Source organism: Lichenostomus cassidix, chromosome 2, assembly GCF_008360975.1.
Source record: "Lichenostomus cassidix isolate B80296 chromosome 2, HeHo_3.0, whole genome shotgun sequence".
NCBI classification, from domain to species: Eukaryota; Metazoa; Chordata; class Aves; order Passeriformes; family Meliphagidae; genus Lichenostomus; species Lichenostomus cassidix.
In genome coordinates this window covers 46,117,566-46,140,478 of record NC_139482.1, presented here as the reverse complement: position 1 = coordinate 46,140,478, position 22,913 = coordinate 46,117,566, and the positions used below count along the sequence as shown (strand labels likewise).

Sequence of the window (22,913 nt, the reverse complement as noted above, 5' to 3'; positions counted from 1 at the left end):
ACTTCCTGAAGCTTTGGGCTTCCCTGTTATATCCAAGGCTCAACTCCCTGCTCTGCAAAAGGAAAACCAAAATCTGTGGGAATGCTGGCTGAGTTGTAAGCACCAGACCCTGCATTTCCCAGCCCAATTTTATTTAGAATTTACTGCTTCTAGTGCAGCAGTTTTGCTTATTTTTCATTACTTCCTCCCTCCCTCTCTTTTTTCACCCTACATTGGGAATGCATATATTTTTTAAAAATCCGTGTTTCCTTCTGAAACAGAAATTTCTCCAATTTTTTCCCCCCGGCACTCCGAATTTCCTGTGGAACAACATGTTTGCCTCTAAACCAGTTCTACTCAGCACATTCTTCCTTTCTACAGCCTCTGCTGCTTGTCCTCTCCCAGCAAAATGCAGCCAGGCCATTCTGCTGCTTTCCAGGCCTTATGTGCTGAGGAAAGGAGAACTTGGCCCATCATGTTGTATTCAGTGAGAGAAACCTGATCCTTCTCCGTTAAGGGGAGGAATTATTTAGGCTATAATTTGCAGTGATTACACACTGTTTGGTATGTTGTCATATGCCATGTTTGCACTTCCTCTGCCAACACATGGACAAGGATGTGTGTAGTCATTTATTAGGCTTGCACCAGAGACAAATGGAATAGCAGCAGGATTAGCTGTCATTCATCTTCAATTGAAAACCTTTCCTTGGCCTGTGGTTGGCTAATGAAATCCACATCGCCTGAATTCATGGTGTTCAGCTGGCTGCAAAGAAAAACCCTCAAGATGCTTCTAATTAGAAGTTGTGAATAATGGTCATCTTGTGTGCATTTTACAGACAGCCACAAAAATCTGCACTGCCACTTTGAGGAGTGAGCCCAGAGCTGGGATCCACATTATGCAGACTCACATTTCCCAAGGCTATATGAACAGGTGTCTAAATTCTCATCTCAACACTGGGTGCTAGTGTCCCCCTTGAAAATAAAATTATGCTAGATAATGAGTATGACTATGCATCAAGCCTGCAACCATATCACTCCATAAGAAAGACTGGTTTCACTGCTGTCACATGGTATTTAATTGAATTAACAGTAAATAGTATTCTCACTGAAACAGTACTTCACTGTGTAAGTGAAATCTCTCGGGACTACATGAGTAACTAACACATGCTAATGAGAAAGTTTTAAACTTCCCCTCAGTATTTATCTATGGAAGGATATATCTATAGTTCCAGAACAGTTTATCAAAACAAAATCAAGTCCTCTGCTTTAGCATTTTGAAAATTAATGTATTTTCTAAGACTCAAAAGACCTGAGAGAATGCTATCTCCCTTCCCTGTTTCTAAAAATAAGGTAACATATTCTATAAAGTTTCTAATTTCCTTTTGCTTGTGGTGCTGTAAACTCTGTTCCTGGTAGACAACTTCTTACTTGGGCACAAAGCAAGCCAAATAAGATAGCACCGAACAGGAAATTAGGCCTTGATTCTTAAACCAGAGCCTCCATTTTGCTGGGTAGCCCCAGTGAAATATTTCCATAATTTGACAACTAAAACTCATTCCAGCCATTTTTAACCATGAATTTATGTAATTGCCAACTTAAACTGCAAGATATGTTGCTGCAACTTTGAAAAATCTGAAATTTATGTTTAAGAACTGATCTCCTCTCTGTTCTTATCTCAAAGTATCAAACAGTGATGCTGTGTATTGAGTTTGAATAGCAAGATTTTGGAAGCAGAAGGCTACAGGGGTGGCTTCTGTGAGAGGCTGCTAGAAGTTTCCCCATGTCCAACAGAGCCAATTGCAGCTGGTGCTGAGATGGATCAATTCCAGCTGGCTCCAAGATGGGCTCGGCCTTGGTAACAGTGGCAGCACCTCTGGGATAACATATTTAAGAAGGGGAAGAAAAGGCCCGTGCAACTGCAGTTGGGAAGAGGAGGGAAAGTGTAAAATAAACTATCCTGCAGTCAGTGGAGAAGGGGGAAAGGAGAAGCTGGAGTAGATATTCGCCTGAAGCCCATGGTGAAGACCATGGTAAGGCAAGGCTGTACCCCTGCAACCCATGGAGGTCGATGCTGGAGTCCAGAGCCACCTAGAGCCCTGGACAACCCCACAGTGGAGCAGATGGATGCCTACAGGAGACCATGACCCTGTGGGAAGTCTGTACTGGAGCAGGCTCCTGGCAGGACCTGCGGACCCATGGAGAGAGAGGCCCACAGTAGAGCACATTTGCTGGTAGGACTTGTGAGCCCATGGGGAATCCATGCTGGAGTCTAGTCCTGAAGGACTCCACCAGTCTGCACCTGAAGAACACATTTGTGAAGTTCTGTAAGAACTGAAGAGATGCAGCCCATGGGAGGGACTCACTTTGGAGAACTTTGCAGAGAACTGTCTCCCACGGAAGGGACCCCATGCTGGAACAAGTAATGAGTGTTAGGATTCATCCCACTGAAGAGGAAGCAGTGGTAGATGCAATACGTGATGGATTGACTGCAAACCCCATTCGCCACTGCCCCCTACACCACTCAGGGTAGGAGGAGGTAGAGAGAATTGGGAGTAAAGTTAAGCTTGTGAAGAAGGGGATTGGGAGCGTGGAAGCTTTCTTAAGATTTGGCTTCATTTCTCATTATCCTACTCTGATTTGATTGACAATAAATTAAACCAATTTCTCCAAACTGAGTCTATTTTGGCCATGATGGTGATTGCTGAGTGATATCTCCCAGTCCTTATCTTGAACCACGAGTCTTCCATTGTATTTTCCCTTCCCTGTCCAGGTGAGGAGAAGAGCAATAGAGTTGCTATGGTGGGCATGTTTGATTGACGTCCAGCCAGGGTCAACACACCATACTCTGTATAAGCCACTTTTAAGTTACTGGAAGTGAAAGTCATGGCACATTTGTCTACTCAGGCAGTTAATTGTCAGCCACAGAATGAAACACAGCTTAGCCAACATCCTGCAGACTTCAAACTCATAGCTGGGATTTCTGTCTGCTTGTGGGCTGCAGGAATTTTGAAAGCATTGTGGGTTTCTCTGATCTCTAAAGAGTTATAACTGTATTTATTACTGCTATAATGCTTTTTTACTGACTACTGTTCATGTTGAACTTCAGAAGTTCTTTAGGGAGAAAGAAGAGACACGCACAAACACATACACAGACACATACATATACTTGCCCTACCTGCTTTTGTTGTCACTTTCAGCAAATAACCATCCAAATCGATCTGAAATTGTGGTGTCTCGCAAGGTAGTGAAATTCGGGTCCCATTCCACTTCACTGTGAGGTGCTGCTGCAGGCTGATTGTGCTTCTGCCCAACACAAGGTCCACTGATTTTGTCCAGGAGAAAGAACGGGTCCGACGGGCATCGTTTTTTACCAGCACCTGAAAGGGCGAGGCAGAGGAGGAGCAGTCTTTCGTCAAAACGTACTGACATGTTCCCTGAAAGTTAAATGTCCGTCCATCAAAAGTGTTGTAGTGAGGATCTCCAAATACAGTGCAAACTCCAGGCTCTGCAGGTGAGTGAGAAACAAAAGCGCCATATCAGGATCAATCAAAGTTTGAGAAAAGCAGTTGATAAGAATTTTGAGATGCTGCTCTCACCTAATCTATCTGCTCTACAGGGCAGATTTTGGCTGGCACCCACTAGGAATAAATATATCTTTGAAAAACAAAAACTTCATTGCTTTAGTAAAAGTCCTTCCCAGAGTGGGTGGTAACCAAAATGCCAGCTGATCCCTGGGGCAGCATAGGAGGGCTAAGCTGTAGCTTTGTCCCTTAAACATAATATACAGTTTAGGTTATTACAATGCCTGTGAACTTTTTCAAATTTCAGCGACTCCCTGAAATTAAAAGCCATCAGATCACTTCAGCAGGAGCTGGTTCTGTCCATATTTTACATATACAAACTTATAAATATTGTACATTTATAAGCTAGGTGTGTTTATGTCTTTTTTTTTTTCCAAAAAGCTGTAGAACCACCATCTTCATTCACTGTTACAAGCTATTGTATATGTTGTTTATACACAACCGACTTGTAGTTGTTATTGTTATCACACTACCAACTAAAAGTCAGTAGTACATGACTAACATGATGCAGTGACTGTCAAAGAGCATGGTGCCTCTACCAATCATTTGCATCATTACAAATGGATGGAGATTTCCTGTGGATCATTGCACCCATATGCTGGTCAAAGAAGTCACAGCCCAAAGACAGAACATTTCCATGTTCATGTCAATGATGCTGAGTTACCCTGCAGCTACCCAGCAACAGATTGAATTGCCTTACAACCAAAGATAGCAGCAAATATATTTGCCTTGCCGTCTTCTGGTATAACAATAGGTTCTAACCACATTGCTGCTGTTCCTGGAAGAAGAAGTCTCAAGGCAGAGAAATACACACTGCTCTTGCCAGCTGTATACCCACAGGGTAAGGCTGCTCTTGAAAGATGATGCCTGTTTAACTAACAATAGCTTGCCTGAAAAAGCAGCTTTAAAAAAGGCAAATTCAAATCTACAAAAAAGAAGGAGACATTAATGTTATGGAGAAGGGGAAGGGAATTCGTTCCGTGGAGTGCAATACATTTCTAACTACACAATACACCTCTCTCAACAGTTTTTCAGCCTAAGCAGAGTGCTATGCTAAAGCAACTGTAACCCTTCTGGTGTTTTTCTTGCTGTAAAGAGCACCCAAGGAAACCTAAACAGAGACACAGAAAATGCGGCTGAAGGGCACTCCAGGAGACATTACCTTTTTCTTCTCCAGTTGCAATGAAGAATCACCCGTACCTGTATTATTCCTGACAGACGTTTATCTAACCTGCCCTTGAAGAGCAGTGGTAACAGCAAATCCACAGCCACCTCTGGCAACCTGTTTCAGCACTTGGGCTATCCTTACTGTGAGAAAAGTCTTCCTAAAGCCTAACCTCACTCTCCCCTCACCATATGGCGCAGAGCTATCACAGAGCTAGTACCTGGGTGATTTGTACTTTACCCCTAATTAGTCACATGCATGCTTCTTTAGCTAAGCCAGTAACTAATCCTGGCATCATTATCACCCCTCTTTACTGTGTCTGGCAACTAGGGACCAAAAGTTTCAATTTTTTAAGGACATCATACTGACAGCTCCATCAGAAGTCAGAATGACCCATATTTTATCAACATTTCCAGAAAACAGGCCTAAAAGCCTTTAAGCAGAGTCTGAAAACCAAGATATGTAGGCAAGAGAGTGCTTTCAAAACTGTGCACTTCTGTGAGCTTTCTTTTCCTCACTGATACCAGTGATGATGTTAATAACCGCTTTCCAAACTTCATTAAAATATTAATTGATTATTCATAAATCGGCAGGAACCAAATAGCTTTTAATCACCAAAATAATTTTTACCAATAGGAAAAATCATCTATAGATTTTCTATGGAGACCATCTGACTTTTACCCATTATTAAATCATACTAACATGTTTCTGATTTCCTTATGTACACATCTACGCATCTGCATGATGAGTATTAAGATACATGTTATCACCAGCTTTTCCAGCTTTAATTTCTCCTTAAGCTTAATGACAACTTTTATGAATCCAAGGAAATTATCAACAAAAAAAAAATCAGCCAAACATGAAGATTCCAGAGGAAAGATCTTATTTTTGTCTTCGTTTCTAAAGGCCAAGAATGTGGACATGTTATACATGTTTTTAACCAACCTATTGGGAGGGGGAGGCTGATTCTTCACCTAAGCAAGTAGCTAAGAGGCAAGACATGAGAGGAACAAACATAATTTAGAGATGTGCAAGTAAAATTGATTGTACCAATGGGATCCAAAGGAAATATTTATTTTTAATTTCTAATGTGTTATGCAGAGTAATGTTGTTTTATGTTATGTTACATCGTGTCACATCATATGTCAACTTGATGCCATGCAGTTAAAAATGTATTTTGGACTGGATAGCTGAAGGTCTGATCCAAATTTCGCTGTTTTCTTTAATAACCAAGGAAATGGAGGAGGGAAAATCCACCTAAAAACAGTCTGAATAATTGATTCTCTGATATCACTGTGTAAAACATTCTTGAAAGGTTTGTTAAAATTGTGGGGTTTAAAAATAAATCCACAACCTGCAAGAGTGTGTGCGATAACTCAGGCACTGCCAGTAAGAAAAACTGGTTGGCCTGGAAATAAACCTTAAATACCGGGTGTAACAAGACTGCAAAAGACAGTCAACATGAAAAGAGTTCCTGCCATTTTTGGCTTTTGAGTTGTTGTTTATTTCCTTTAGGGAGAGTTTCAATCACAGCATATTTTATGGTTTGCTTCTTTTTTCTTTTTCTTTTTCTTTTTTCTTTTTTTCTTTTTCCCTTCTGAAACAAACCAGTCTTTCTACTTGGCAGTTTTGGACATTTACTGGAAGCACTGATTTCTAGCTAGATTTGTGTGTGACTTGCTTTTCTTTTGGGACATAACACATGGAGAGGTGCTGGTGCATCACCAAAGTTATGGTCCCCAGCCCTGGAGTATGAATTTTGCTAGCTTATGATAACAAGGCATAGCATCACAGGTGTAGGTCTTTCCCTTTTTTTCCTACAGTAAATTGTTCCCAGCTTATTGCCAACACTCCTTGTGTCAGCTGTCTGAGGTAGAGCTAGAAAAGGGCAATTCTATACAATACTTCCCCCTAAGACTCCCCCAACCTCCAACTGCTTTCAGATTAGGGACTTTCTGAGCTAGACATGGTTTCTTTTAACTTAGTAACCTTTGACAGAAATATTTTCTGTGAATTTTTCCAGTCCAAAAATGTTTTTAGCATCTACAACAACCTTGGGCAAAGGAAATGAAGAATCATTGCCTCTTCCTTGTTTTGAATCTGGCATTTATGATCTTTGGTGTCTTTTTTTGCTCATCTACACACGCGCATAAATCCAAATTAACCCATTCCCTCTCTCTCCTTGAAAAACACAGATTTTTCAAAGGAGAGCCCCAGAGCTATGTTCAGGAGGCTGTGATTTTCAAAACACCTCAGGCACTTAACTCTGATTTAAACATTACTGAGAGCTGGATGCAAACACCACTAAACCTCTTTTGGAAATCCTGCATGCTGCTCTGAAATCAATATTCAAACCTTCTGGCATTCATAAAAGCTTTTGGGAGCTTGGCAGTTTTCACATTTGTTTTTTAAGCAACTAAATACAGACTTCACACTTCTACATTTGACAATATTAAACTACCTGTGTGATTAATGCAGTTTGCTGAGCTCCCACCTAAGGCTCTATAGCTTACTTGCAAACTAAAAACTAATAATAGTAGTTAAGTGCTAAAAGTGAATACTATAGAGCTCTTGGCATGTTTTCCTTGAATTTTCAAATCATGCTCCCAATTCAAATGAAAAAGCGACTTTCATTAGAAAAGGCGCTGTTTTTGAAAACACATTTAGCTGTACAAAAAAGGAAGTTAAAAAAGCAACAGCATGGAAAAGAACACATTAGTATTTCCTAAGTTTTAACATACTCTCATAAAGAAAAAAAAAATCACAACCTGTTTTGGCCAATGCGGAGGGATAAAAGTCTGAAAGACCACTCATTTCTAGTAAGAAGTATGATGAGTACAGGTAAGAACCACTTATTAAAATAAGTGGTTGCCAGAAAGTACCTTTCTGCCTTCCACCCAGTGCCTCCATTCCCCCAGACAGTATTTAGCCTTTTTAGAAAGGCAAAATATATATACTGCGTGGTGGAGGCCAGACAGACAGTCAGCACATACATCCTGACCAGCCGAGAGCACGAGCATACTGGCTGGGCAATTAGCACACTTGTAGCTCCAGACTAGCCACAGGATATATTGTCTCTAGCTGGGTTTATTATTTGTTGGGATATAAAGGAAATGGGACACAAATCCATAGGAAACCAGGCTCTGTTAGCTCTGGTGCTCATGGAATAGCTTGTTTTGTTTTTTCAGGAGATCAGAGCAGTCAATTGAAGTCCAAGATGTCCAGATGTCTGGTCACACTCTTCTGAGTTTGTAGGTAGTTAAGAGTGGCCAAGAAAAATATACTTTAAACTGTAACTAAAATCAGTTTGGACACTTTCTAAGTAAGGAGAGGGAGGAAAAAATACACGTTTACCAGTGAAGGGTGTTCTGGGTTGCACATCTATAATTCAAAAATATCTCAGCCTTTTAAAAATAAAATGAAACTTTGAATGTAATTAGCCCATATGCTGAATTAAGCCCTAAATCAAACAGAACACATTATTAACTTTTAAAAACTAGCTACAGAACACACATAATAGAATTTCATTAGGTTTTCTGTAAAAAATGTATTGCCATAGAGGACTTTCCTTATAACTGCTTCATAGTGCAGCCTGATATAATACACATTACAAGGTGTGGTGTCAAAAACTCCACAGGAGTCTTTATGGTCTATTTCATAAATAAAATAGATATTTCAATTTGTCCAAATACATATTTATACAGTAGACCATCACAGCGGAAATGGGAGGTAAATCATTACCAGTATTCCAGTATGAATAAACAATTGCAGTCTTTTTGTTGATGTATTTCTCCATGGAAAGGAAATAACACAAAAACCAGGGACCTATGTGGTCCTTCAGTCCCACTTCCTGCTCTCACAGGTACCTACAATGCATAACCTTACTTAATTGCTTTTTCTTTTTTTCTTCTTTTCTTTGAAAGTCAGCACTTTTTTCAGTAATTCTATAAAAACACATAAAAAGGATGCAGAACCAACTGGAAGTACCAACGTCTTACTCCTAAGGTGGGTCCAAATGCCCTTGAATTTGGTTTAGCTCCACTGATCATTTTGTAAAGTAAAAAAGCTGCAGAACGATTTGTTATGAACAAAATTTTCTCTCCCAAAAGCAGCCTTTACTGCAAGATTAATCATGTGTACTGTACGTGTAAACCTAGATGACTGCAGTCCACTTTGAAAAAACTTCATCCACAGAATCTCACAATGACTTGTGTAAGACTGTGCTAGGACTATTGATAATGATTAAAATATATCTACGTGGTTTTAGTAGGAAGTTTTCATCCTGCATACTGTAATTTCAGCAGGGCCTATGAATTCATTGTCAAGACCAAAGGTTTAACCTCCACTGCAAGTTCCTATCTTTGTCTGAAGTCGAGAGCAGTCTGTTAATGTTATTTGAACTCAGGTTTAGTTTTTTCTTTTTTTTAATATGAAAATGACCTTGGTCTAACACAGGATTACTAATTTATGGAATTGACGTCAGTGGTGATTTTTCTAAATCAAGCCCAAAAGAGTACATTTCATTACATTTTTTACAGCAGCATAAACTAAACTGTTGAATTTTCCACTGGTATGACCACTGTGTTTAATTAGTGATAACTGTACGCCAGCCATGGAGCTTAAACAGCAACATGCCAAAACTAACTATAGTTAACTTCAGCAACAGTAGACAAAAGAGACTCTCCAGCCTTTTAGGAGACGGGGTACTTTTTCTCTCTGCAACAAACTGCTTTGAAAATAATCCTTTGATTTTTTTTTTTTTTTTTTAACTTTAAAGTGTATCTTTTCACAACGTGACTGGTTTTGACCCACTTCATGGAAATTGGCTGCATTTAAACTGTACTCAAAGCTCTCCTGTGTACAGTATGTTCTTGTACCTCCCTATGTTGTTTTTACTTTGGAAAATTAATATGTGCTGGACCGCCAGAAATGTTTGGTGTGTTAGTATGTGGGGAGAGGATCAGGATCAACATGAGTAAGTAGGTGAGGGAAGGGGTTGTGTGTACATCTTATCAAAAATTGCCTGAATCGGAAAAGTTTCCAAATCCTATCGCATGATAGTCGTGATGAGATTTACAGCACTTCGGGTGCAAAGGTGGAAGTAATTCCTTGCAAATGGCAAATGTTAAAACACCAATGTTAAAGCAGCTAGAGGTAGCCACCACTGCTGTATGACACTGGATATTTAAGCTCCTTGATTACATTACCTGTAAAAGCCAAGAATGCCCTTTCAATCATAAAAGTTTGGAATCATCTCTTCTCCAAATACTAAATGGGTTCATAGTGAGACAACTGTCTAAAAAAGGACCCCTCTATTTCATGTGCCATGGTGGAGCATGGGACTGTGAGACACAACAACAAGCCTCTCAGGCTCAAGTACAGGCAGTGCAATGAGGACCCGTAAGACCCTTGATCCTTTTCCATAAGGGAACAGGTTGTTTTTCCTTTGGGGAGAACTAATAGCAGCCTGCCAGTACCTAGAAAGTGGTCACTGGAAAGATGGAGCCAGGATCTTTACAGATCTGCATGGCAGGAAAGCAATAATGACCTGACCTTAATGTCACATGTTTGTAGTCATGATTATTCCCTTCTTATATCATCAAAAAGTTTTGAATTTTTAGATAACCTGGTTCCTAGATGAGATATTTTAATTTTGAAGACCTCCATTTTTTTGCCTCCTTCTCCCATGAAACAATTACCACAAGTCATTGCTCTCTGGCAGCATTTCTGAAGGAGTTACTGTACTGTCTTCTTTTTAACCTCCTACAATAGAGGGTCTCCTGTGCTTTGAGGGAATGGCTGGCCCCACTATTTTCCTCCCCTCTTGTGTTACATAAGAACACATTGAGAAAGATTAAATGCGACTGAAACATAAGAAAAGAGTTGAGATAGAGATCGATAAATTCATTACACTAACGGTATGTCATATTTTAGCAAAGGCCTATGGAAATTTCTTCTCCCTTGAAACTCAGCTAACATCAAATCAACTGCTGGTCCGTTGAATCCTCTTTCATTTCTTCCTCTGCTCAGTATTATTTCAAGTGTTTCTGAGGTTGTCACTTGTATTTACTTTCATTTTGATAATGAAGACTTGCAAGCTAGATTTATTTTATCCCAAGTTACATGTTTCAAAATGATGGAGCCGCCAAGTGAAGAAACAGATATTTAGCATGTGGGATTTGTACAATTCAAGAGAACCCAAAACTGAGCTGAACAGCAAAATCATTTGATTTTAGACAAAAGAACAGGAACACTTTACTCTTTCAGAAGCCTTCCTATAGATTATAAAACCCCATTTTACCTATTTGGTAAAATACTTAAATACATACTGAAGGAAATACGTAATGCTATCTTGTTAACGTCAGGTCTCCCTGTTGAGTTAAATAGGACAAACTTAAAGATAAGTATTTGTGTAAGTCCTTTGCTGACTAGTAGGGTGATATTGAAATTTAATGATCATTCCTGAAGTGATGAGTAAAGGGATAACAAGGTAAGAGTTGAACTAAATATCATAAACAAAGAATGGTTGTCTATTCTACTTTCCCCTGCTGCGCCAGACTGTGTCTCAGATTTCTGCACACCTTTTTTTAACTCTCAAAAATCATCTGCAAAGGTGTGATTATATATGCACATAGCTACACTGTTAGTTACAGGTGTAAAAGGTACCCAAGTCCTAAAAGTTACAACTTTATTCATTTTCTTACTTTATTGCCTACAGATTTCACAGACCAACTACATCTTTCAAAATGCAGCACCTCAGATTTGACAAAAATAGTGCCATTTTGAAAAATAAAATAAAACCAAAATACTCAGGCATTTCATTTTAAATTTACAGACTTATAGGAGGCAAAATCCACAGCCAAATACAATTACCTGTCCTTTAGCCGCCTCTAAAAAAATGGCAGAAAAGTGACCATACTTCTATATATTTATTTTCACAGAATAAAATAATTTAAAGAATGTGAAAAAAGAACTTACTTTCAGTGCAAATTGGACAGCATCCTTTTCTGTTCAGGATTTTACCCTAATTGGGAGAAAGACAGGCTGATTTAATGAAAGAGTTCTTGGAGCAATGACTGTGTCATGTTGTAAACTAGATAAGCCTTTGAAAATAGTTGTGTTTGAACTCAGTGCCCTGGTTACAACTTCAAATATCAGGTGCTAAAAACAGAACAATTCAAAAAGCTTCCTTGCAGTCTTAAATGAAATACCAAAAGGGTTCTCTGTTACCACTTTTCTCTTTAGAGAAACTGTGAGAGAATTTTGCACTCAGATTCACAGATTGCTAAAGCAGACTAGTTACAGGGTTAACAAGATCACTTCACTACTTTTTCCCCCACCTTCCCAAAATATATACATTTCCTATGCAGAGGCAATCAGCTCCGCCCTCACAGTCTTCCCAAATCATTCATTTTTCCTAAAACAAAGTGGGAGGGAGGGAGGGAGGGAGGAGGGAGGGAGGGAGGGAGGGAGGAAGGAAAAGGAAGGGGGAAGGAAGGAAGGAAAGGAAGGAAGGAAGGAAGGAAGGAAGGAAGGAAGGAAGGAAGGAAGGAAGGAAGGAAGGAAGGAAGGAAGGAAGGAAGGAAGGAAGGAAGGAAGGAAGGAAGGAAGGAAGGAAGAAGGAAGGAAGGAAGGAAGGAAGGAAGGAAGGAAGGAAGGAAGGAAGGAAGGAAGGAAGGAAGGAAGGAAGGAAGGAAGGAAGGAAGGAAGGAAGGAAGGAAGGAAGGAAGGAAGGAAGGAAGGAAGGTTGGTTCATGTATTAATTTACCACTCTGTCTGGGTCAATTCTATTTATGGTTGAGTGTTACACAAGGCTGACTAGAAATAAGAGGAATGTGTCTGTGTACATACATTCATGCTCATTTTCACTCATCAACTAAAAATATGTTTTATTTTATTTTATTTAAATTATCTGAAGTTAATGAGCAAGCTAGGAGATAAGCCTGGAAAATTTCAGACTGAGCAATGTGTTTTTCCAAGCAAAAACTGGTGTTGGGTATAACAGAACTTACGGTGATATTGCAGCTCACCCATATTCCCACCAGGGAAGGAAGAGGGATATGGAGCTGTGCTGCTCCCCAGTATTGATCCTTTGCTCCAACAGCAGCTGAACACAGAGGAAGTCCCCCCTGAGGGACTACTGCTTCTGTTCCCCACCAAGCAGGTGAGCAAGGTGCGGACAGCAAGAGCAAGCAAATGGAGGTGTGCTATCCTGCCCACTAAACAGTATAGAAAACTGTGAAAACAGACAAAAAATTGGTGACAGGTCTATGCAAAGAGTGGGGAAACGGGCACAGGCAGCCGTATTGCTGTCTGCCTTGGTTTCTGCCTACAGTGCTGCCAAGCTTTGACGATATGCATGGGGGTAATTGAACTCCAAGTATCTGCTAGCAGTCTGGAGTGCAGCATGCTCTATCCTGCTCTTGCTTGATGTACCCAGATGGCATGAATGTATCCTTGGTCATGAATGCACTTGAGCATATCATCTGCAGGGCACAGCTCTGTGTAAGCTTGGCTTTGGATATCCAACTGCATGTGAACAGGCTTGAGACACATCTGGAGTTAAGAAAAGCGCTGGGTTAGAGTTTCACTGGCAGATTGGGCAGCACATGAATGTTTGTGTGGCTTCCAGGCTGCTGGGCAGAGAGAATAGCTTGAGGACCAGGCTGCAACAGGGAGACCTACCAAGCACCTGCTAGAACAAAACCCCTTAAAGGAGGGACCCTTAAAACCACACAGAAACAGGGAGCATGGCAACATATACTTGTAGGAACAGAGACATGCATCTGAATGCCACACACTGCATTGCACAGCCTTACCTCTCTGTTTCAATAAAAGAGTTTAAATCATCAGCCGAGCTGGAAGTGGCAAGAACTCAAGTGAAATTGGAATCTCCAAGGCAGCCTGCTGAGGCTGGTTACTTGAGCCACCATGTTGGCCCGAGATCCTGTTTTTGTCTTGTAGAATAAGGAAACCCATTATTGCTAACATGTGCTGCAAGAGTTCGTTAGCATTGAGGGTTCCCTTAGGAGTGGGCTAAGTGATGTGATCCCATTTTTCCCTATGAATATTTATAAGCAGACCACATTTGAGTCTATTTATTTTCTGGGATTTTTCATCTTTTTATATGGGGTTTTCAATTTTGTGTCTGAGGTTTTTATTTTCTATTTTTTTTAAGGCAAGACTAATTGCTGGGGGGAAGGGGTTGTTTGGTTGTGCAATTGCAACAGCTGTTGTTTTTTTGTGCCTCATTTGGCACTAGAGTAAAAACAGCAACTTTTTGTTTGTAATAATAACAGATGTGTATAACATTAAATGCAGTCTGTGCTAGAGAATGGGAGAACGTGTTCTGAATAAATTTTCAGCTCACTTGAAGTTCACGGGTTCAAAATTTACCCACAGAATAGAACTCTGAAAATGTCTTCACCTGCCATGAATTTAATTCTATTAACTTTTGCACAGCCTTGGAGCTCAGAAAAGGTTATGTGCTGTAAAATTAACCAAGCTCTCCTCTAGCAGTACAAAAAGAGACATGTTCATGACCACTGATCATTACCACAGACTTAAGATGTTAGTGAGGAATGCAAAGGCATAAGGAGAGGAGCCAAGGTGGAAAATTATAAGAATGGGTAATCAGAAAGGAGATGGCACAAGGCAAGAAACAGACTAGAGCAGAGCTAGGGCAAGTAAATAGCAAATTCAGTGAGAAGACGTCTAAAGGATCTCTGAAACTCAGTCTTGCCAAATGTTGAGATTGTTCCCTTTCTATAAAGTATTTAAGCATGTGTTTAAGTTTAAGCACACATGGAGGGCCTACTAACTTCAGCAGAACTGGACACATGCTTAACAGCTTTACTGAATGAGGGCCAGCGTGTACTACACCTTGCAGGCTGACACTCCAGGTAACCTGGGAGAGGGAATATGTCTGTGGAGTCAGTGGTCAGAAAGTAAGAAACAGAAACCACAAGCCACAAGACTCACTAGGAATACCAGGGAGGACCAATTTTACAATAAATGGGACAGGAGAGACTGAATTTGAGAAATGTATTGCCTCTGCTGCAGATGAATAGAATCTAAGAAAGGCACTTCCTGTAATTACTGATACAGGATTAAATGCGCCAAAAGGACAAGAACAAAAGAAACAGAAATTTTTGCCCAGCTCTACAAAGAAAACTAAAGAAATGGCAGAAAGAGTCTTACAAAATATGTGAGCCTGCAACCAGTAGATTGAATAATACAAATCATTGTGCAGTACTGGAAATTTCTGCAAAATTACCATTTTGAAACATATACTTTCAAGAGATAATTGGACAAAATATATTATGATAAATAAAATAAAATTTCATAGCCAAAAAAAGCCACCCACAATATCATGCAGAGTATTATGACTGCATAGTAAAGCATTTAAGTCAAGGAATAATATTCTAAGCTCTTTGTGAATCTTCAACCCTTTCACACTCGGTTGTCTGTATAATAATACAGTTCTAATGAGATAACTTTATATTGCCTGACACCTAAGGGACATTAACCACATTTTATTCCACTGTTGTCTTCAGTAGTCAGTGGAGACTGCTTAGTGACATAAATATTATGAAGAGAAAAAAGGAATGGAGTGCAGACCTCTACAGTTTGCAGAGACAGCAGAATAACTCCATGATATTCACACTGTCAGTATCAGAACCACTAAATATCTTTATCTTGAATAATGTGGTGTGTTTAATTGATGTTTATAGATTTGTGACAGAAAGTCTCATCAAAGAGAGTGGAGCAGAGATGAAAAGTAAAAGAATTAAATCAATTAGCATATATCATTTGCTTTAAAACTAGGTGGTACCCACTTGGAATAGGAAAATAAATATTACTCTAGAGTTGACATTCTTTTTCCTACCTGTCCTTCCAATTTACCTTGGAAGACCAGAAATGTAATGTGGAGGAGGGTAGGTTTGCTTGCAGCTTGCATTTTAAGGTGGGGAGCAGGCTGACTGTTTATATACTGGAGGGAATGGTGCTGCAGGGTAACAAAGCTGGTCTTTCCAGCCCTAAGGCACCAGACCTTGTTTGTGGACTCACCTGGGAGGCCAAGGGCACTTTAGGACTTCACATTAACCTTTAGCAGTGCTGAACGAGTTTGTCAATCAGTCTCACTTAAAACTTGCAGCACTGCAATGGTGAATTTTTACCCAGGACTATTTTCATTTTAGAAGCCACTTCAACTGATCCTCTCAACACTCAAATTTATGCATGGATACAGCATAAGTGATGTACTTCACTGAAGATCTAGGTTTAGTCATATTATCTGCTTGATCTCAGAATCAAGCTCAGAAGCATCTTAAACATCTGAAATGCATCAGCACAAGGAGAATATAAATGTGATGCAATGTGTGCAAGGTTGTTGGCCAACAAAGAATTTGAAGAAACCAGAAGACCCCAGAAGACACCAAGCTCTCACTTCCTGCTTCTACTGTGAATGGCATGAAGGTAGCAAGCCCGACTGCCATGAGCCACATAACATTCCCAGAAGAGCGGCTCCATTTGTTCACACCTCTTGATGTGTATAAAGCATCTCATGTGAGGCCCATCAAGAGGAGAACTGCCCTCTGCAGTGAGTGCCAGAGTGACAGAATGTTCCCTCTTCTGAGGATCTTGAAGCCCTCTGTCACAGCAGAACTGGAAGTGCCAAGGTGCAGGCTTCTCTATTCTACCACCACTTCCGTCAAAAGTTTACATGTATAAAATTTTACAAACTAGGAATTTGTCATTTAAAAATTTTATATCTAGGCATCTGTGACTCACATTTTCCCCACTGGCTTCCAGGATCAAGAAGGAAACACTGAGAAGGTGTAATGCTAACTTGGCTCTCTCTTCTGCAGTTCTACTCAAAGATCTGCCCCTCCATGAGGTGCTGTTTAGAGCTCCATCTTGTGAAAGCTTGAGCCATTAGAACAAAATCGTTTGCCATGTCAGAAATCCAAGAAACAAAGCCTGAATTTACCTCGGGGTTTCAAGTAAAGCTTATTTTTGACACCATTAAGTTACAATTACACCACTCTTTGGGTTAACTTCAGACTTTCTAATAAAAAATACCCAGGCCACAACTTTATAGAAGGCAGCATGACTTGGTTGAACTCATTTTCCTTGATTTGTCTAGTTTACATTTTCAACCAAGTATTAAACATCATATGCACTGAGAAATGCAAGCACAACAACCTCCTGTGGCTTGCCTTAGCAATATTCACACTACTGAAATATTAACATAGTCACCTCACCACTCTATAAAACTATTAAATAAAAATCAAAAAGAACTGTTCCAATGCAAGTACTTGCAACAGAGATAGATAAAGGGAGAAGGATGGGAGGGACACAGAGTCTTTAGAGCAAGGACAGAGGTGGGAAGACCTCTGTTATTCAGGAAAACAGTAGCCCATTTGGGAAATGCCAACCTAAATTAACCAGAGGATCCAGAGGATCCCTTCTTTCCAAACAGCATGCCCTACTGTCATGCACACAGTTCCAAGAAACACTGGAAAAGACTATGGCGGAGCAAAGAAGAGAAAAAATCTCAGTTCTTTTAAAAACTCACATGAGGACAGCTGCTGACTGGAATGCACTGTTTCTTGCGACACTCTGTCTTGCCTTTCACACAAGCACAGATGGTGCAGTTCACAGAGGACCACATCTCTCCGTCCTGCAAGGAGGAACATGATAGTAGTATCAGCTGGGGTGGCAACAAGAAGTTATTTCTGCAATGTATCATTGCACAAGAAAGGATGAATTTCCCTGTTGGCATTGTGTCATTGTTTAGTCTAAATTATTTTGAGGTGTCTGTCTGTGGCCAGTTGGATTCAAGACAAAGACCAAATTCAGCCAGGTTTTCTTCCCTTTGGCTTTCTTGGTCAGAAATTAATTTTTCCAAAGCTAACCAAATCATATTTGCATTTTTCAACTGTGTCCTGATTATTTGTATTGTTTTCTATTCAATAAGCATCTGAGTTGTGATCACACCTACCACAAATCTTCATTTAAGTTCACATAATTAGAAAAACCCAATTCACTGGATTGAATGATGTCTTTAAGTTATTGCACGTGAAAATATTTGATTAAGATGTCAGCATATAGTGAATTTATTCCCATATGCAGCATCATTTCAACTTAGGGTTGGTCATATAATGAATTCTAATTTAGATTACTATAGCACTTTCACACATATTTGATGTGCTAAACATCTCAAAATATTTAGAAGAGATATAGTGCTAAAGCTCTCAAAAGCAGAGCAGGTACAAGAGCCGATGTATAGCTCTGAAAATATGAAGTGCAGAGCGTAATATGCCTTGTGGTCTTGTCCCCACTTGGGATGAATTGCTTGTGGAACTGCCCTGGCTCCTTTTTACATGGTGTTGCATTTGCCAAGTGTGATTCCTAAAACATTCTGTCTCACCCACTTACAGTCTTATGCTAGTCTGCTTAGAGCCAAACTGTGCATGTTTTCTGTTTACAGGGCTGCTGGGAAGGAAGGGTGAGGATAGACCTGACAGGAACAGGCAGTTCAACCAGACAGCTGTGAATAATTATGTGCCCACCTCAGCATGATGTTCTGACCAGAAACAGAAACAGACTATATCTGAAATGCCAAAGAGCCTAACTTATTCAGCTCAGCTTGCTTCATCAAAGGCCGTCTCTCCTATTTTTTTGTTTCCAGGGCATGTTTCTATTGCCTGGTGTTTCTGATGTTCTTGGGTCTCTAATGATCACTCACCAGGCATCTGCCAAGGTACCAGAATACATCACAGCTGAATGCATGCAGCTGCCCTGAATTTTTGTCTCACAGCTAGTTTTGCTGTGTTTTGCACGGGAGTGCAAAAACACATTCGCTGTGCCCATTCTACCTGAGTTAGACCATTGACTTCAACCAAGCAACACTGAATTTACTTTTTTGCACACAAGGCCAGAAATGGGTGTACTGTCCCGTTATTTTTTCACACCCCATATAATACTAGTAATATAATAAAATCTTCACAAGAAGCAGAATATTTTACTTGGGTGCCTAAGAAGTAGGCATTTGTTCCTGAAGCACAATGGCACCAGTGTGAAAGTGCCAATCAGATGGAGCATAGTCTCAGCATACAGTAGGTTCACATGTAATTTCCAGAATAAACACTTCTGCTATGTACACAAAAGATGGAATAAATGGGAAGCAATTCTGGCTGAGCAAACCAAGTATTCACAAAGGACTTAACATTTGATCTGATTCAAGGGTCTCTTAATTCACAGATGGCCCATGAGGTGACAGAATCTTTTTCTGACACAGTGTGAAAAAAAAGCTGCACCACTTGGAAAAACAAATGAGGTCTCAGGAACAGCAGAAGTGTTCTGCAGGGAATCCCTTGTGACTTGAATACATTGGGTGAGAGTGCAGTAGGTAACAGTTATTACATGGCTATCCCAGTATAAGATGTCAGGGGTGCTGTCCTTAGCAGAGACATGAAATGTAGTAAATCAAGATAAGTAACTTCCAGCCAAAACGAACTTCACAAAGCTCCTCTTGGCTCAGTTATGGAAAAGACTCTTTGGCTCAGCTGATAAAGCCTGCATGCGACTCAGAATATCTCCTCCATGAGTATCAGCATTTGTTTGGGAAAGCAGAGCATTACTATCTCTTACTAAAAAAGCATCAATTGTCATGAAACAGCAGCTTGAACATCTGTATACAGAGGGGGAAACATGTAACATTCAAGGAGGAGCTAATCCTTAACTGTTGCCTATCAGCAGAATTTATGCAAACTCAGGAAAAAAGAAAAAAATAGATGCCAAATTTTGCAAAGCTTTGCCTCTGAGTTGTTCCATCATTGAGCGGGATGGTGAGGTTTGTGCTAAAAACAAGCCACAACACTAATTTACAGCAAACTCATAGTATTTTGGCTGTTGCAATGCCACCTACTTTTGAGCCACACCTGAAACCATACCTGGAAGATCTTATTGCCAAACTTGCACACTTTCACCTCCTCAGGCGAGATATATGAGACACACTCCTTGCAGCACTGGTCTTTGTTTTTATTGCATTCACCAGAAAGTACGCACCTCTTCTTACATATGACTGTTGAATCCTAGGTAGAAGAGTGAAAGAAAATCATAAAATCATCGCCAAGATGTTTGTTCTCCTGTGTGTCCTTACAATAGTATTATTTCTTGCTCAATCATTGCATCCACCCAAGCTACAGCCCAACTGCTTTAAATAGGTCCACTCAGAGAAAATAAATATTATTTATAGATAAAGGGGATCTTTCATGGTCTATGAAGCTAAAGCCCAACTTGTACTTCTGTTGGCCTGCAAAATCTCACTGATTTGGTGGCACTTTCATTATTTTGTCTCCATAAAAAAGAGCAAATTGTTGCAATTATGTTAGGGAACTAAATAAAAATCACTGACCTTCAGCAGAGACATAATTCATCATTTAGAAGCTCCTCTTAGACTCTAATGGAGTCCTAAAGAGGATCACATAATCCGAGCAACTTTATTTTGCGTCACACAGGGTCAGGAATCATGTCTCAGCTGAGGCAATCAGTAACTTTTAAACTTTCCTAGCACAACTGCAAGTGCTCTTAGATTAGATTCTTTGAGACCACACAAGATGCCAAAGAACAGTATTAGGTTTACAACTGCACAGCCCTACAAATTACTGCTAAGCCAGACAACCATCAGCACACAATATCAAAGCACTATGGACTTACCTTGCATGTACACATTGTGCAGTTGTCATACATAAATGAGGAGCCATTATCATACACGTTGCTGTGGAAGAGGCAGCTTCCAAATGGGAGGTCAAACACTTTCCTCTGTCCTGAATATAAATAAACAGTAATAGAAACAAAATGTGGTTGAAAATATGCCACATTGTCAACAAAAATAGTACAGTTTATTGTCACCAGACAAAATTCATGTGCAATGTGTCATTTGCTATATATTTCCACTTCAGTGTGAAAAAAATATTTACTTTTAACAGTTCACTATTCTTTTAGTACACATTTATCTGCACAAATTCTGCTCTGGGAGGGAATATAAATGATTTATTCCATGTTTATATAGCAAAAATCTTCTCATCATAAAGTGCACAGTGCAGCTAAAGGAATAAAAAGTAAGCACTGCAAACTCTTAAGGTAGGTACACTTGAACTAGTTTAAACAGTCTTTAACTTAAAGCAATAACTTATCAAATAAAGCAGCCTTAACTTCTTTTAGTATATCTACCTTAGGGGTTCACAGCAGCCAAGCTAAATCAACTCAGTGACACTGATGCGAAAAAAGATAGATATTGTCCAGTCTTGTTAGGATAGGTTGGCGTACCATATTCACACAAGACTTCAAGAAATACAGGAATTTGCATCATTTATTAATAGAATGAAGGCAACACAACGTATTTCGTTTCCATAACCTGTAAAAATTTGGGTTTAATGGGAACAAGGCATTGGGGTTTGAGGCACTATACAGAGAAGGTAGCACCAAAATCAAATCCTTCCTTAAGTCTTGCAATTCTGCAAGCAATTTCAGACCCCAGTTACAAAAGAGTTTGCTGCAAGGTTCTGTAAGCTTCTCTTATTCCTTAGCTTCTTTCCCAGTAGGTAATTTTAAACAATTGACCATTATAATATATACACATGAACTCTTCCCAAACCCACTATACTTACCTTCCTAATTTTTAATTGTCCTGTTTACTTTTGGAGGCAGCCAACAAAGAAGTTTCTTTATGAGTGGTTGTCACTCTCCTACATTATAATTTCTGAGGTCTAATGTTTAATAGGCATCAAATCCAAGGTATGGAATCCCCACTCTAAGTACATGCTAGAAGTACAAAGTATTAGGCCAATACTTTATCTTTCAAACCATCAAGTCTTGGCACACTGTAATTTCTTAATTTTTCAGTAATTCTTGATAAATGTAGAGCATTTTAAAAGAAAAAGGTTCCATGTTCCTCTGAGATATAAGTGAACAAAAAGGATAAGCACACAGCAAAATCCATTGGGTTTGCCTTCAGTTTTTATAAATCAAATGATAAACAAAAATTAAGAAATAATTGCTTTTGTTCAGTTAGACACAATTTAAACATCCCTCTCCTGCAAATTAGATACTTGGAATTAACCTTTGCTTGCATAGCCAGACTTCCTTCCACTGGATGTGCATCTTTCTCAAAAGGTTTAATTTCTCTTGCAGGACTGACATAAGGAATGAGTTGAGGATGCTCAGTAGCCCTAAAAGGAACTGCTCTACATCCATGCACCACTTAGGGGCAAAGCCATGCCATAGTCCTGCCTGTAACACCACTTCTACTGTTCTCTGTGGGGCCAGGATTTCAACTGCACAGCTTATGTCAGCAAGTGAACAAAAGTCCAGTTCTCTCCCACACCCTCTTGCCGTGCCTTGCTAACCACTCAGCACAATTCCGGGTGGCCAAACCAGTTCAAATAGTTGGTTAAAAACCACTGTCAAAGGAGGCACCACTTTAAAAGATCTGGTGATGAAGATATTGGCTTAATGGTTGTCTTTGCTGGCTCATAACCACTAGTTAAAGTAATAATTCAAGTCCCAGTAGAGTCCACAGCATTCTTCTAAGCTATGTACGCTGAGTATCAGGAATTCAATTGCAGGGAGGTCCTCCACATGATATTTTAAAAACCATGCCTCAGCACCTCCGGAAACTTTTCTCTTTCCTGACCGCCATACAGTGTGTTACTCATCTCTTGGCTTTACCTCTACTCCGAAATTTTTAACACTTCCCTGTAAATAGACATAATCTATTCACAGCTATATGAAGTGCTTTGGAGTAAAAACTACATAAAATGAAACTCATTATTATTAGTGAATTTGTTTACATTCTAAGAAAGGAAAAAAGAATTTGTAGAATGATCCTCTTGAAGCAGTGAAAAATCAAAGCTGCATTTTGAATGCCTATTTCAAGGAGGGGAAAGTTCAGTTGGGAAAAGCATGGGGAGGAGAGGACAAGGGGAGTTTACAGAAGGAAAGGAAAAATGTCCTCAGCCAAAACAGAAGCGCAGCATTTGGACTGTTCTCTTCTCCATTTCATTTCTCTACTGCGTTAGTCTCTGGTACTGTGGTTAAATGTTCCAGGCAGACATTTATCTGTAGCACTTCTCAATTAGTAAATAAATAAACTCAGGTTTGTTTCAAGCAGTCAAAAA

General features: G+C 39.7%; 1 protein-coding gene across 2 annotated transcripts in view; it reads right to left on the bottom strand.

The window, feature by feature from the left end:
• The window catches only part of BMPER (BMP binding endothelial regulator), a 148,536-nt gene that overhangs the window by 50,203 nt on the left and 75,420 nt on the right, over positions 1-22,913 (bottom strand). For both annotated transcript variants that reach the window (XM_085051396.1, XM_085051397.1), the window contains 5 exons: positions 20,452-20,561; positions 19,686-19,826; positions 17,306-17,410; positions 11,704-11,749; positions 3,155-3,484 (listed from right to left, as the gene is read on the bottom strand). In XM_085051396.1, coding sequence (XP_084907522.1) covers positions 3,155-3,484; positions 11,704-11,749; positions 17,306-17,410; positions 19,686-19,826; positions 20,452-20,561 — 732 coding nt within the window. The remainder of the gene's footprint in view (positions 1-3,154; positions 3,485-11,703; positions 11,750-17,305; positions 17,411-19,685; positions 19,827-20,451; positions 20,562-22,913) is intronic.